A 15629-nucleotide genomic window follows, 5' to 3' on the forward strand; every position below is an offset into this window, starting at 1 on the left:
AAATGTTGACGTATTCAGGCTCAGCTGAACAAAGAAGAAAAGCAGCTGCTGCTTAATACCTCTCAAATCATTATTTTAGTGGAAAATATCAACCCCAGCTCAATCTCAGCCCAAAGCTTGAGATCTCACAATCCCCCCAGTGCTAAATTTCCAACTGGACAAGCATTTTGGAGCTTAACGTGAAGAAGGAGCAAGACTGTTCCCTCTATCCCCAGATGGACTCTTCTTTCCCAAATTAGTCACGATGTCTCCTTTCTGTGAGCCATCCTGCATATGTCTTAGTCATTTCCACACTGAACAAAGTGAGCAGAGGTGGCAACAGGGAAGGAATGATTCCTCATTAATATTCTTTGCTCATACGCTCTTTCATAAAATGATTTTTCCTTTTTTTTTGTTCTTGTCAGTCTCAATTATGGCCCAACGGGTCTATTTATCAGTATTTTTTCCCTTGGATCAAATTATGAGTTTTGGAACTTGTTTATACTTGTACTCGCTAACTTGTTTTAGTGTATTAACATCAAGCAAAAGGATTTACGCCCTCAAAGTTTTTATCTCCTGCATTGGTAGTAACATGAATCCATTGATTACCCATCCTGGCCTCCCTACCTTACCATTTCGTCTCAGACTCATCTAGCACTAGTTGATACCCATTTCCAGAAAACAAACAAACAAAAAATTCATAGGGTAACGGCTATTTATTATGGCAAACAAATATTAACTAAAAATTTTGAACAATTTTTTGATTAGGATAATAGCAGGCAAATGATAACTCTGGTCTTGCCAATGTTTCATAACACAACTGCTTCAGTTAAAGCAAATAGTTACTCTCATCTTTTTATAAGACATTAAGATATTCCTGTGAATTGTTCGAACACTGTTTGTCCCTAGCATAGGACTTGGCCCATTACTTGGCACATTAAAAGTGCTTAATAAATGTTTGTTGGGTGGATTAGCTAAGGAATGATACAGCTGGTTCATTATGCCATTCTACTTTCCGAGTTCCTAGGTAACTGCTCATAGTTTTAGTTGTTGAAAAATTTCTTCTAATCAATAATTATTTTCTGTCCCTGTCAACCTTTAGTTGTGGCTTCCTATTATTGAAAAAACTGAGTGTTCTAAGTATTTAGATATAATACATAAAGGAAAACTATTGGAACATAAGAGATCTTTTACCTCTACAGGCATTTTGTGTGTGACTCTAATATAAGTTTCAACAATTCTTTATTCTAGTTGTATGACCGAGGTGGCCCTCTGGGGGTCTGGTAGTGGTGGATTTTCCTAATGAATTACAGGTTTGTCAACCATTGCTTTTGCTAGGCTATGGCTTTTTTTTTTTTTTTTTTTTTTTTTTTTTTTAATAATATCTCCAGTCTGGCATACATCACAGTTGAATAGCTACAATATTGAGACCAAAGATCTGCTTGCAATCATTTTCAACATTTGTTATATTTATAAAATTTAGTTTAGCTGTTGCTTTCCCTCTTCAGAACTTTTGCATTTTTTGCAAAAGTTGCTTTTTTGCTTTTCTATGATAAAAATTTAAATCGTGATATGAGAGAATATAATTAGAAAAGGGATCTTAAATATTTTCAGCACAAAAAAGCAAATGGTAATTATGTGATGTTATGGAGGGGTTAGCTAATACTAGGGTGGTAATCATTTTGCAACATGTATGTGTGTCAAATCAACACATTGTACACGTTAAACTTACATAATGTTATATGTCAATTACATCTCAATAAAGCTGGAAAAAAAGCAGTAGGCAATTTCAGCTTGATGCACATATAAATAACAATAATTAATACTTTTCCTAAACTTTAGTGCCTGCAAATATGTTCACCTGTCCAGCTTAATTTTGCTATGTTCTTATTTCACTCCTTTCTAGACATGCTCCCTCTTACCAAAGGAAAAAGCATGCTTTAATTATTCTAAGAAAAATTATTTTAGAAATAAAAAAAATTGAGCAGGAAAAAAGCAAAATAAATTAATGATTAAAATATTAAATCTGGATAGGAAAATGGCTACTGAGTAAGTCAAATATTTCCATACAAAATTCTGGGCATCTTTGTTTAAAAAATATGAAAAACTATATAAAGTGAATGTTAGTAAATAGAGTTCTCTGGTTATTCATGCAAATGATGTCACTAATGAAATCTGCAATAACAAAAGCTTCTAAAGTGGATTATGGATTATTAATTCAGTATAATTTTGGCATCAGGTTAAACATGGTGAATGTTGGATATCTATGTATTATTCCCTGTAATGCCATTACATTAATCACCAGATACAATGGACTTGGGTATTCAAAGATTTAAAGTTATTGGTTTAATGACTTGGAAATAGTGCTGACAGCTCATGAATAATTTTGTCCAGACTTGGAACTGTATCGCGCGCAAGCCTGAGGGATGTGCTTTGTCAGTAAGCCTGGGTACTGCTCAGGAACCACCAGCCTATTTATTATTTCTCCCATCTCTGTAGTTCTCACATGGTGAGAAAATTGTTAGTTCATGCACGTTTGTAGTTAATGTTCATACAGTAATACAATGTAATGAAGTGAGATGTTTTAGGCAGAATTGTTTTGAACTGATTATAAATTGCTTTAGATTTGAAGTTAATAGAAGTGTTAGGGGTCTTAGAGGGCCATCTAACTACTTCAGTAACACTTCAGTGATTTACACGTTATAAAGATATTTGTAACTTAGGGATTTGTAAAAAATATGTTTCAGGAATACCAAGGTATTCTGTGTTTGCTTCAGAACCTTATCTTAACCAGGTAGAAATAATTGATATACATAATCGTGGTATTATTTTTAATGCATGTGTTCTTGTATTTTTAAAGGATAAATTTTATAATGTTTAGAACCTGTAATCCAACAAAAGACTGAAGAAGTATAGATTATTATGTTTCATTGTGATGTCATGGGATGTTGTGCTTAAGAAGTTTAATTCCTAGCCTAGAAGAATCTTTCCCTAAAGGATAGGGAGCCCAAAGATCCCACTGAAGTTAGATGAAGAGGTCATGTGTCATGATATTATGTGGGGCATTTAATATTAGCAATAAGAAATGACAGAGAGGACAGTGAATCTATGAACAGCCTAGTTTGCAGCATTTAGGATTGTGACCTAGAAAGAACTGGTAAAGTTAACTGATACTAGTAACAAAAGAGTAAACACTTGTATCATCTATCAGTATTTTAACATGCTAACTGTTGCTTGTTATGACTAATGGAACTAGACTTTTGTTGTTTTTAAAATAAAAGGTCAACATACCCAGAAGTACTGTAAATAACTTTGCCTAGTGGCATTGTAGTAAATATAACTGAGATGACATCTTTGCAAGTAGCTAAGACTTTATGATTATTTTTCTTAAGATTTTTACTGTTAGGCTTAAATCATAGATTTCCTAAACAGAGTAATCCTGAGGAATTTAACTAAAATTATTATATCTCTGTGTGGGCAAAGTATGAAAATAATAAAATAAATACAGAAATATTTGCAACATAATTTCCCTTGATTGAGTTAGGACATTAACTTAATTATTAGAGGTATGTTTACATATGCAAATCTATGGGGAATAATTTGTTACTTCTTTATTTTAACTATAGTTAGAAAAAATCTGGTTTATAAATTACTTTTTCACTTAGAAAGGAGATAAATTTTGATCATGGACCAAATTCAGGCAATTTTGGAGACTGTGAAGGACTCATGTGGAAATTCTTGCTTCTTAGCGAGATTTAAAAAATGTGCATTCGGGCAGTTCCCTATTTTGAAGATACGTTGGGGTGAAAATATAACTCAGGAAATACATATATATATATATATATATATATATAGATAGATAGATAGATAGATATAGATATTGACATTTTTTGTTCAGAATTCTTTTTTAAGCTTTCCTCAATATGTAGCTTTAGTTTCAGAGCCCAAGATACAGAATTACAGAGAGCTTTAAATGGCTTATTAGTTTACTTGCACTATTTTCGAAGTGATAAGTGAGACTGTTTTCATGAACAAGATGTGGTAAGAACCTATATGGCACAGCATATTAATAAACAAAAGAATGTTCTTACAGGGAAAGACATCTGAAAATGGTGGTTTGCCATTAGGTTTGTGTTGATAAGACACTAGAGTCTCGTAATTTTACACTTTGTATCATTCTCCTTTATTTTGTGATAGAAATTAGCATTTGGTTAGCCAGGATTAAGAGCAAGTGGGTTTTGTTTTAGGAAAGAAAAGGAAATAAAATGCTCAATGCTCAACTTCTACTCTCATTCCTACAATCTGTCTATGCACGGGTGAAGAGTACCTCTTCCTAGTACTTTTCTTTTCACTGATTCTAATGTTTCCAAAAGCGACCTGTGTTTCAGAACCCCAGTTTAACTAAAAATAATAGTAATGGCATCTAGTGAAAAAGAAAACCTAAGTAAAATGCCAAATACTGGTAACTTAGTCTCTTTCTATTTGCTTCGAGTAAACAAGCAAACAAACAAACTTGAGTTTTCCCTCCTTTGATAAGAAGTGCACTTGGAATTTTTACTGAAGTTATTCACAGATTATTTGACTGTGCACTTCACTAGGTGGACCACTGCCTCACAGGCAATGTCAGGTTATTCTTTTTCTGAACCAAGTTTTGGGATGTCTGCAGAGAGACACCAAACAACTGTCCCGAGATATTTCAAGTATATGAATATGATTAATCAGAAAGCACAAGTGGAACCGCACATAGGGGTATTCCTTTTACACTTAGCCTGGTCTAAATTTACAAAGTAAAAGAGCATCAAGGAGAGCTAATAAATAATATTGCTTTGTGGCTATAACATATTGCCATTTGATCAAAGGTTGCCTGCCATTTTGTCTTTAAATACCCTTTTGAGGTAGCTTGGAGAGATCTCTGCCCTTTTCATGCTGTGACAGATTTCCTATTTAAGAGCAAGAAAATCTATTGCTGAAAAATACGCATAATTAACAGGAAAGTAGAATAAAATTGTTGCTTAAATGCTGCTAGAACTTTGGAATATTTGCATTGGTGAGTTTAAAGTCTAATTTATCAGTACCTAGCACTTTTATGTTTGAGAAGAAAAGATATCAGAATCTCCTGATTCTACCTCAAAAGAGGTGCTGCATACTACAGCAAGGCATGTAGGAATATGACAGTTTGGTTTTCTTCCAGGTCTCTTATTGTGTCTACCAATAACCAGTGAATTAACCAAATAGAATGATGGAAGGTGTTTCAGTTTCCAGGGGGAAATTCTGTTGACCATCTTACATTAAATAACTTAAATGCTTCCCACAACATACTGCAGGTTGCCTCTACCAAAATCCAAGTTAATAAATTTACACAGGGCTGGAAAATGACACATTTATAATAAACTCCCCTTGGCTCTTACCCATGGCAGCCTCTCTAGTTACTCCTAGGAAATTCTTCAGTGAAATTGTCCAAAGCATTAAAGTTCTTATTTCTCCACTGGTTTGACAGAGCCCTTTGTGTAATGCAGTTGCTCTAATAACTATGGATATAGAGAGGGTAGGGAAAACATGCTGTTCTTCTATCTAGCCATGCCATTAGCCATGTTGGAAACTGGAACACAGTTACTAAATGACTTCTAAAGACCCCAGTTCAGATAAGGACAAACACGTGACATGGAGCAGGAATCACACAAAACCAGTATATGTTCTTATCCCTCTGTTTCTAAAGTTTCCTTCTGATTTTTAAGACTTCATAAATAGCGTGACCCGTGAGAATTTTCTTAGGGAAAACTTCAACTGGGAAAAATTCTAGGGACTCACTTTCTATGATTTATAAAAGTGCAAAATTAGCAGTAATTTTTTAATAAATACTTTGTTATATTAAAAAAATCTACCTGATAAAGCTTCTCATTTTAAGGTATAAGCCCATTTAATTTTGACAACACCTTTAGAGGTGCAGAAGAAATATGGTGTTATTTGTAGACTAGTCACCTGTACTATTCTAGTGTATGATTTTTAACCGTATATACTTCGCTCTGTGAGTTGTTTTCCGTTTTCCATATCATAAGAAAAGCAAGGAACTTCTCTATCAGCAACAGAGAGGTCCTAATTAAGTACAGAGAAAACATCAACAAAATATTCATTATGTCTCAAAGATGCACAAAATCAGAGCAATGCCAACAGCCATCCAGGATAATGCTTATCTCGGGGCTTACCTGAAGCTTCTTTTCAAGGATACTCCCTAGTATCCCATTTTCATCCACAAAATGATCTATGGTCCTGACTCATGCTTGGAAATTCAGGAGCACTTTGCCCACAAAGGTCAGGTTATGAATCTGACCAATGAGAAGGCAATCAATCTTCAAATGGAGTGTAATGGCATTTGTTCGATTTGGCTAGCCGTTAAGAATATATAGTCTTGAGGTACCGTGCAATTCTCTGTGCACAGTGTCTCAAACTATAAACTGTACACAGTATGCCTGAAAGATTGGTGTAAATGCCTGCACCACAGTGATGATGCTGAGTTTTATATTTAGATTGAAGATGGGTAAATTTTAAGGGCGTACCAATTCAGCTATAGATTGATTTTGAGTCAGTGTCATAAAATTTGTCACAATTTCTTTTTTGTAATACAGAAGGAGTAAGAAGTGTTTTTGCTCTGTTTTGCTTTTTTGTTTTTAAAGGGAATAAAAGTGTTCCTAAACCTATTTTGGTATAAATGACAGTTTTTAGGTTCACATTTGAAAGGATTATCAATGCCATTTGCAAACACCAACAACATAGATTGAACAGAGAGATCCCTCTAGAAGAAAGAGATGGAGCAAATTATTGAGTTCTCCAATCCACGGGAGACAACATCTAAATTCTATTCTCAAGGCATTGTATTCTCTGTTTCAACTTGAGATTAGCCAACACGGGACAGTAAAGTATGCTTAATTACTGACTAACATAGAATCTGCTACGTCCTTTACTTGGAATCCAGATTTACCCTCTAGGATTTTCCAGAGGACATTCTAGAAGAGGTTGCTGCCATTGACACCCAGGGCAGGCAACTTTTAAACTGTTCCCCTTGGTATGGAAATTTCTGTGGACTTTAGGCCCTTGGGACTAAAACCTACAAGGCATTTATGAATAGGTGACATGAGGATTTTAATAAAAGTTGCAATAACCATGAAAATAGTGTCTTTAAAAGTCTATGTACTTTTAGTAACAATGCATGCATAGTGCCAGGCATTCATAACTATTTGGCCATAAAAATATGTGACTGTAATTATAATATTTACAGTCAACTTATAAAAAATACATGTAATTCTGAATGGCAATAGTTAATCCCTAGCTCTAAGCACAAGCCTAGGAGGATCAGCTTATTATGGGAAAATGCAATAGGTAATTACAAAATGGAAAAAGCTCTCACCCTCTTGAATTCAACATTCAAGAATGGCTATTATGGCATCATAGGAGCTTCATTTGTCATAATTCTTCTTCTAATCTCACAAGGTAAAACCAAAAATTCTGTGGAAAATAAATAGGAATAAAATGGGAAAGGAACACTCACATGATACAGCCACAGTGAAGAATAATTCTTTCATAGAATATTCATGCACAACCTTCAAAGAGGTTCACTGGTCCCTGAAAGAATTCATGGGATGACATTTAAGTATACCTTTCATTTAAAAAACTTGTGCATGGTCTAAGTCAACATATGATTACCTTTAACTATAGGAGGGAAAGAACCTGTTAGTCAAATCTCCTTTCTATCATTTAGGCGAGTACTTCTTTGAAGCTTTATTAACCATCACGGAGAGTGGAGCTCTTATGGTACTAATTATGGTACTAATTCAAATTTAAATTCCAACAGGAGGAAACAAATCCACATCCCAGTTTAAATTCAGAAAGGGTGTGGTTTTTGCAAACTTTTAAACTCTCTCACTGGAAGGGAAAAACATGTTTCAGCAAAAGAAAATATTCTACATATCTGAGATATTTCCCACAGGTTTCTTCTCTTCCTAGAGTTGATTGGTCATCTTCTAGCAGTAGATAAGTTCCTAATTTGAGTACCATCAATATTTCACAAAAGGAATAAACAACGGGAGTAAACTTGAAAAACTAGAAGAGTTGCACATGAGCTACTGAAAAAGGCAGAGGTTTGGTGTCACATGCAAATCATGATCTTATATTTTAGGATGTATCTTGGCACTCAGCAAATGGAATTCTTGGAAATACCTGTTTCACACTGAGTTTGGGAGGTCAGAGGATGCTCAGTTACGTTCTTCCTAGGCTTAAATTCCTTTCAAGGACTGAGTTAGGGCATTTTGTGTGGTATATTAACTCTTCCAGAACAAGAAATCCCACTTCAATAAATTATTGCTACAGTTCACTGAAGAGTACCATGGTGTCCTGGAAAAGAGAACGTTCCCTTCCCAAATTCCACCTCTCTAGTCTCTTGAACAATGAGAAATTCATATTTTTCTTAGTCACTTTGATCCTTGAAGATATAAGCTCAAAAAGAACTGTTTTCCCCATCCAAATAGAGACCATCTAGATGGAGACATGATATTAGAAGTGCCTCAGTATTGGGGGAGTTATGCCACTATCCGCAAATGCATTTGGCAACTGGAACACTTGATTCTTTCTTTATAAACCAACCTGCCAATCTTCTTTGCATGTGGAATTGTCTAAGGTAATGAAGAAAAAAAAAAAATGACCCAAGTAGGCAAGCTTTTTAAAAATTGGTAAATTAATGGAGTATGGCACGTTTTGGAAAGAAATGGACTGATAGTTAATGGAATATCTCGGCTGATGACCTCCCATTTTTGAAAGGGATGTAAAACACAACTTCACAAATGATGAGTAAACTGTGAAAGAAGAGTCCCCCCAACCCCGCCAAAAAACCCAATGCCTCAGAAATTTCCACCCTCAGATATAAGATCATGGTCTGCAGGTTTGCTAGTGCCAAATACCAGTTCATCCTAGCAGAGCAGCTCAGGAGGCAAAAGGCTAGGGTTATCTGTGACATGACTTTACAAATAATGTACGAACAATAATGCTATATTATGGCAGTTATTTTCCATACTCGATCTATTGATATTTTGCCCAAGTGAACATAATTGAGAAGACATGGATCATTTCTAATAGAAACTCAATAACCTCAACGTAGGACAAAACAAACTCCATTGAATAAAATAAAATTTGGTTAAAGGTTTTTCATTGTAGAGACAGTTCTCCTTTCCCTTAATATTCCAGTAAACTCTTTATTTGTAAAAGCACACCCGCTTTGTTGTTTCATTACTTTACTAATCTACCAACTTCATTTCCAAACACTGCAACGAGACTGGAATGGTTTGTATCTCTTTTCTGAACGTGAGTCCAAAAAGTCTTTTTTTGTTTGTTTGAGATTTTAATATTTTAAATTCAATTAAAATATGCGACCAAAGTTGGTGGGAGACAGTAGCTCTCTTCCAGGTAAAAGAGTTGACTAGCAGATTTCATAATCATTGGACATTTGTTCGGTCCTACCTGAAAATTAAGTTATTTTACTGCTTGGCATGGGAAAAGGCATTTTCTAGTAATTTTCTGTGGTAGGAAGCACACCATTAATCCAAGGAAGCACCCAACAGACTGAGTCTATCTGCTGGGGAGCAGTTGTAAATTTTAACACAATGAAAACATTTACCTCAGTACTGTTTTTGAGAGAGAATTCAGCAGGAGTTACAGTTAATACGTCACCTGTGGAGAACAACGATCACCCTATAGGAGGCCTGCCAGCTGACAAGCACTTTTCAGGTAACAGAACAATGATATTGCAAGAAGCTACAAAACAATATTGCAGTAGTTATAGCGACCACCACTAGAGTGATCGTGGCCTGGGTTAATGTTCCAAATATTAATGTGAGGAACACACTAGAGTTGATAGGTTTAGAATATTTTCTTTACACTAAGAACCAGCTGATAACACATGATGAGTGGTGATGCTCCGTTTACTCTATTTCCTTCTATAACAAGTTTCCTAGTTATGTCCACTTTCTCCTATGTTATATCTATATTCCATGGCAGTATATTTTCAGCATCTAAAATGAGAATACTGTAACTATGGAATACCTCAACTCTCTCTCTCTCTCTCTCTCTCTCTCTCTCACACACACACACACACACACACACACTCTTGTGCAACTTTACACACATTTGTATGAACAATGCATGTAAAGTGCTCATTTGCAGTGGGTGAGCTCCCTAAAAGCAGCTAAATCAGTCCTCCCAAATACAGAGACTCATTAAAAGCCAATGAAAAGCCACAGTAACTATTTAGCACTAACATGAGATTTTAAACCGTGCCCACGTGGTAATTAATTCAAATGCCTTTTGTGTTTTTTGCTAAGTCATCCAAAGCAAGAATCTCAAAGACTGACAACATGATATGTGAATCTAATGGGCTCACATCTCTGTTTATTTTGCTTATTGCACAGATGAACAGTACTCTTGCCACTGCAACACTTGAATCGATTTTGAATGGCCATTAATGCGTCTATATTTGGCTAAGGCTGGTTTGACTTTCTAGAGAAAGGCCAGCCGGTCTGCAAATGGGCACCTCCTTCCACATAGACGTCAATGTACACTAAAGACAAATCTAAGTATATGTATATATGGCACATATACATATATATGCACACTTAAAATGAATGGGGAAGTCCTTTGGTTTAGATGGGATTAAATATGTACTTCCCAAGTGCATAGGTTTCCTTTGACCAACCTGTTCAAAAAACAAATATGAAAATTGTCATGGCAATTTTGACATTTCCTATGTCTTTTCCGCTATTTGGAGGCCCCCATCTTCTCTACTCCATCTCTCCTCAGCATTTTATTTTTAAAAGCAGTTGGCTCCTTTGGCCTTCTAACACTCCATTGATTCGTCCATTCCTTGGAAGAGCTCTAAGGTCACATCCAGAAACTTATCTTTAGTGGAGAACAAGGTTGCAAAGAACTTTTTCCCCTTCTTTGAGTCCTTCTTCCTCCCAAGAAGTGGACACCTTGATGTGTCATGTATAATTCACTCTTGATCTGACTTGCCTTGTTACCCCTGGCCAGCCCAAGCAGCTGAGGTCTGAGCTTTACCTGCCCTGCATCGTTGTGCAATACTGGAAAAGAAAAATAATCCATTAGTCTACACCCTTCAGACTGTGGTGACGTGATCAGTGTTCTCTTGAATTTCTATGCATTCGATTTCCTCTCTCTCCTTCCGTTTGGCGCGTTTCTTTTTCTTGTGGTGCTTTTTGGAAGGGGGGAAAAAGGTTAGGAACACAGGTAAGATAACAAAACAGTGCAGAAGTGTGCAACCCCCCGTGAGCAGCAAGCATTTGAACAGTGTGAAGGTCAGGTTCGAAGGCACAAATAGGAGCGGGACCAACCCAATAAGAAAAGAAGTAACGTTTTGCAAAATGGCTGTCCCATGCTCTTGCAGGGAGCTTTTTATACATTGCGTTCGGGTGTGCTCAGTTGCTAATACAAACGTGTAAAGCAGTGGTGCACAGTGGTCAATGGCGAAATTTAAAGTGTAGATAAGGCACAAGATAGAAATGCAATCCATGTCGATGTTCCATAACGTCATTAAGCCCAGAACGCCCAGCTCGATTGAGGTGACGCTAAGAATTAGCCAGAAGTTTCCCAGAGGGTGGATCACTAGGAAAAAAGTCAGGATTAACACCAGGAGAACACCAAAGCCTGCAATCAGAACAGGCACTGTGACAGATAAGCTGTAATGGTCCAGGAACACAAAGGAGGGGTTGAACACGATGAAACGGATGCTCTTTGACAGGGACAGGGGCCTCAACTTTTCCAGCACTTCTATGACTTCCTTCTGTTTGTCTCTGCTAGCCCTGGCCACCAGATACAAGCGAGAAGCAATGATGTTGTTTTCGTCTCCTGCCTTGGAGAAGATGATATCGTTTCGAAAATGCTGGAATTCTGGCTTTTTTAAAAATGAACTTCGTAGGACACTGATAAAGTCACTCTTGTTATTGGCACTGATGTTGTTCACTTTCAGGAACTGGTAATACTGCTCCACCCAGGACACCGCAGTGAATCCACTGCAGAGCCTCCGGAGGTCCTCCTGGACACTGCTGTTCCAGTACTCGAGGGGCTCGTAGACATAGAACCCTATCACGGGGCTGTAGTTGCTGAAATATTTCTGCTGAACCATGGCGTAAGAGACGCTTGGGGAATCACTGGCTAGTAGATTGACGATGTTGGCTCCATCACTGATCTGCAAGCACCCCATGAAGGAGAAGGAGGCATAGATGAGATACAGGATGACAACAAATGGCTTCACATAGATATTGGTAATCCATTCATTGTAATGTTCACGGAGGAAGTGCTGAATAAAGTGGTGCTGGTAGGGGTTCGTCTCATGATGGGATGTCTGTTGATGCCCATCACTCATCACTGTCTGGAACCACACAGGCTTGCGGTCCAGGTATTCTGCAGAAGGGATCTTACAGCAAAAGATGCTGTGGTAGCGGTTTTGCTCTAGTTGGCCAGCGAAGACCAGACAGGAGCCAAAGAAGGAGAAAATGTAGAAGTAGTTCAGCAGGATGGAGACACACATGTTCTGACAGAAGACCTTCACAGCCTCTATGTTGGTGAACGGGCTGGCACCCATGCCAAAGGTAATAAAGTACAGGGAGCTGGTTATGGTATAGGTCACCATCACATCCGAATAGGCATCTGCTACCCTGTCTTTGAAGGGCAAATTCTCTTTGGTTCTCCTCCATCCAGACAGAAGCTCAAATACTCCTTTCGTTCCGTGACCTAATTTTAAAAAAGAAGGAAAAGAAGAATTGTTTTCATTTCCTCCTACGGTTGAAGGGGATTCCTTAGAGGTTATCTACGCTCAACAGTACTGCATACTCTAATCTTCAAAGTACTATGATCCTCCTATCAGGATCTCAAATTTCAGTTACGTAGCAGGATATGGTTGGTTCACGTTTCTACTTCAGCAAAGTCCAAACTTATTGGTATTCTGGGCAAAATGAAGCGTTTATTTTCTGTTCTATTAATTTGACAACTGGTAAATGTAATGTGACATTGTTTCGTGATTTTTTTCCCCCTGCGCACATATTGTCTCCCTAAATGGATACTAAGTTGTCAAGGGCAGGGGCTGTTAGTCACCCATCTTCAAATGCCCCTCAATACCAGTTCGGTGCTTTATCAACTGATGTATTGACAGATGGTCCCTAACCTCCATTTCAAACTGACTTACATGCTGATTTTGGAAATTATAAGATGATCTTAAACACTTAAAAATGGCTTTAAATTGATTTTGCAAGGTTAATAATCTGCTAGGTGGCCAAACAGCTTAGAAACCAATTCCTATAGATTTGATTAATTAACATTGGATGTGAGTCAAAAAAATCTGCCAGGTCACATAAAACACAGGGCAAAACCTTCAGGGGGAAAGATCATAGCAGGCATTTCCTCACAGAGCTTTTATTCACAGAGAGTGGGTGATGACTAAATGTTTGACTGCTCCATTAAAGTGGATGGAGTATGCTTCTTTTTAACCGATTCCTGTGCACTTTTTTTTTTTTTTTTTTTTTTGGTGGTACGCGGCCCTCTCACTGTTGTGGCCTCTCCCGTTGCGGAGCACAGGCTCCGGACGCGCAGGCTCAGCGGCCATGGCTCACGGGCCCAGCCGCTCCGCAGCACGTGGGATCCTCCCGGACCGGGGCACGAACCCGCGTCCCCCTCATCGGCAGGTGGACGCACAACCACTGTGCCACCAGGGAAGCCCTGTGCACCCTTTGATAAGGGTAAATAGGTAAAAGGTTTATTCAACAAATATTACTTGAGCACCTACTATGTGTCAGATACTATTAGATACTGAGCTATTTTTTTTTTTTTCCCAGAAACCTGACAGCTCTTAAGATACCACCACTTGCTTCTTTACTAAACAAACAAACAAACAAACAAAAACCAACCAACCAAACAAACAAAAAAACCCAAAAGCAGCTGGAAAAATGAAGGCAGCTGGGAAAATAAAAGCATTATACCATACCTTCAATTTCCCCTTTTTTTCACTGCCCTGGATTAGCTCTGTCAGTTATCATCCGGGATATATCAATTGGTAACTTTCTGACTGACTGGAAATCTTCATGGATCACTCTTGCCCTCGTAGGCATAGCAATACCACACGCAAACCTTCTCTATGAATGGTTACAAGCTATGCTTGGGCTGTTTTCCAAGAAATTCATTAGACAAAGATGAGTTTAAAGGTACAAAATGACCTAGTTCAAGAAATCCTAGAAAGTGGACTTTGGCACCTAGACGTTGGAGCTATGTGTTAACCCAATTCACTTAGCAGTGCTTTAACAGGCCTCTTTTAATAGCTAGGTTATTACTATAATCATTGATTTTGTGTTGTTGATAGAATTTGCTAATTGGTCTCTACAATGCTTCTACTTCTTTGTTAGTTTTATTTGGGGCTGCAATGTGCACAATTATTCTCAGCCTATCTTTCAGCCAGGGGTGTTTCACATGATGCACTTCTGGGCAATGCAATGCAACTGGAAGTCATCTAAAGGTGCTTACTAGAAAACCAGAAGGAGCTTTGTCCTAAATGGCATCACGAAGCCAACAAGAAGAGCCGTGGCTTACCTTCCTCTCAAATTCTCTTTGAAGAAAACCAAATCTCCATTTGGTTAAGCCACTGTTATACACAGCTGTTATATGCAGCTAAACATTTTCCTAATCGACAAAATTTTGTAGGTAAATTAACATTTACCAAAACCTCTTTTGTGGGTATCTAAGAATTCTTGCTTTACAGTTAATTTGACTATAGTATTTATAGGTTTAAATGTATACAACGCTAATCTTTGATTTTAAAGACACATTGGTTCATCCATCTTGGGAGGATTTTAAAATTAATTATTAATTGTTTTTGCATTGGAGTTCTTTTTGTCCCCAATATAAAACGTGTTTATTCTCCAAAGTTCTTTCTTATGGGTCTCCAGTCATGAAAGATAAGTTTATCCTAACAAATAAAAAGGGTTATGAAAACTACATTTAAGTATAAGCTAAATTTTTTTGAGCCAATGATCTATTACTTCTTGCAATTAATTATTAGCTCAACATCTATGTGCACTGGATTAAGTCTAATGATTTTTTTAACATCTTTATTGGGGTATAGTTGCTTTACAATGGTGTGTTAGTTTCTGCTTTACAACAAAGTGAATCAGTTATACATATACATATGTTCCCATATCTCTTCCATCTGGTGTCTCCCTCCCTCCCACCCTCCCTATCGCATTCCTCCTAGGTGGTCACAAAACACCTAGCTGATCTCCCTGTGCCATGCGGCTGCTTCCCACTAGCTATCCACCCTACGTTTGGTAGTGTATATATGTCCATGCCACTCTCTCACTTCGTCACAGCTTACCCTTCCCCCTCTCCATATCCTCAAGTCCATGCTCTAGTAGGTCTGTGTTTTATTCCCATCCTACTCCTAGTCTCTTCATGACATTTTTTTTCTTAGATTCCATATACATGTGTTAGCATACGGTATTTGTTTTTCTCCTTCTGACTTACTTCACTCTGTATGATAGACTCCAGGTCCATCCACCTCACTACAAATAACTCAGTTTCATTTCTTTTTATGGCTGAGTAATATTCCA

The 15629-nt window shown here is 37.4% G+C and overlaps 1 protein-coding gene across 3 annotated transcripts in view; it reads right to left on the bottom strand.

The window, feature by feature from the left end:
- Positions 1 to 10381: 10381 nt before the first annotated feature.
- Positions 10382 to 15629, bottom strand: part of PTCHD4 (patched domain containing 4) — a 169614-nt gene continuing 164366 nt past the window's right edge. For 2 of the 3 annotated variants that reach the window (XM_067043149.1, XM_067043148.1), the window contains one exon: positions 11135 to 12768. In XM_067043149.1, coding sequence (XP_066899250.1) covers positions 11135 to 12768 — 1634 coding nt within the window. Of the gene's footprint in view, positions 12769 to 15629 lie in introns of all 3 variants that reach the window. The other variant, XM_059076537.2, reaches the window with a different exon arrangement.

This window comes from Kogia breviceps, chromosome 10, assembly GCF_026419965.1.
Source record: "Kogia breviceps isolate mKogBre1 chromosome 10, mKogBre1 haplotype 1, whole genome shotgun sequence".
Lineage (NCBI taxonomy): Eukaryota > Metazoa > Chordata > Mammalia > Artiodactyla > Physeteridae > Kogia > Kogia breviceps.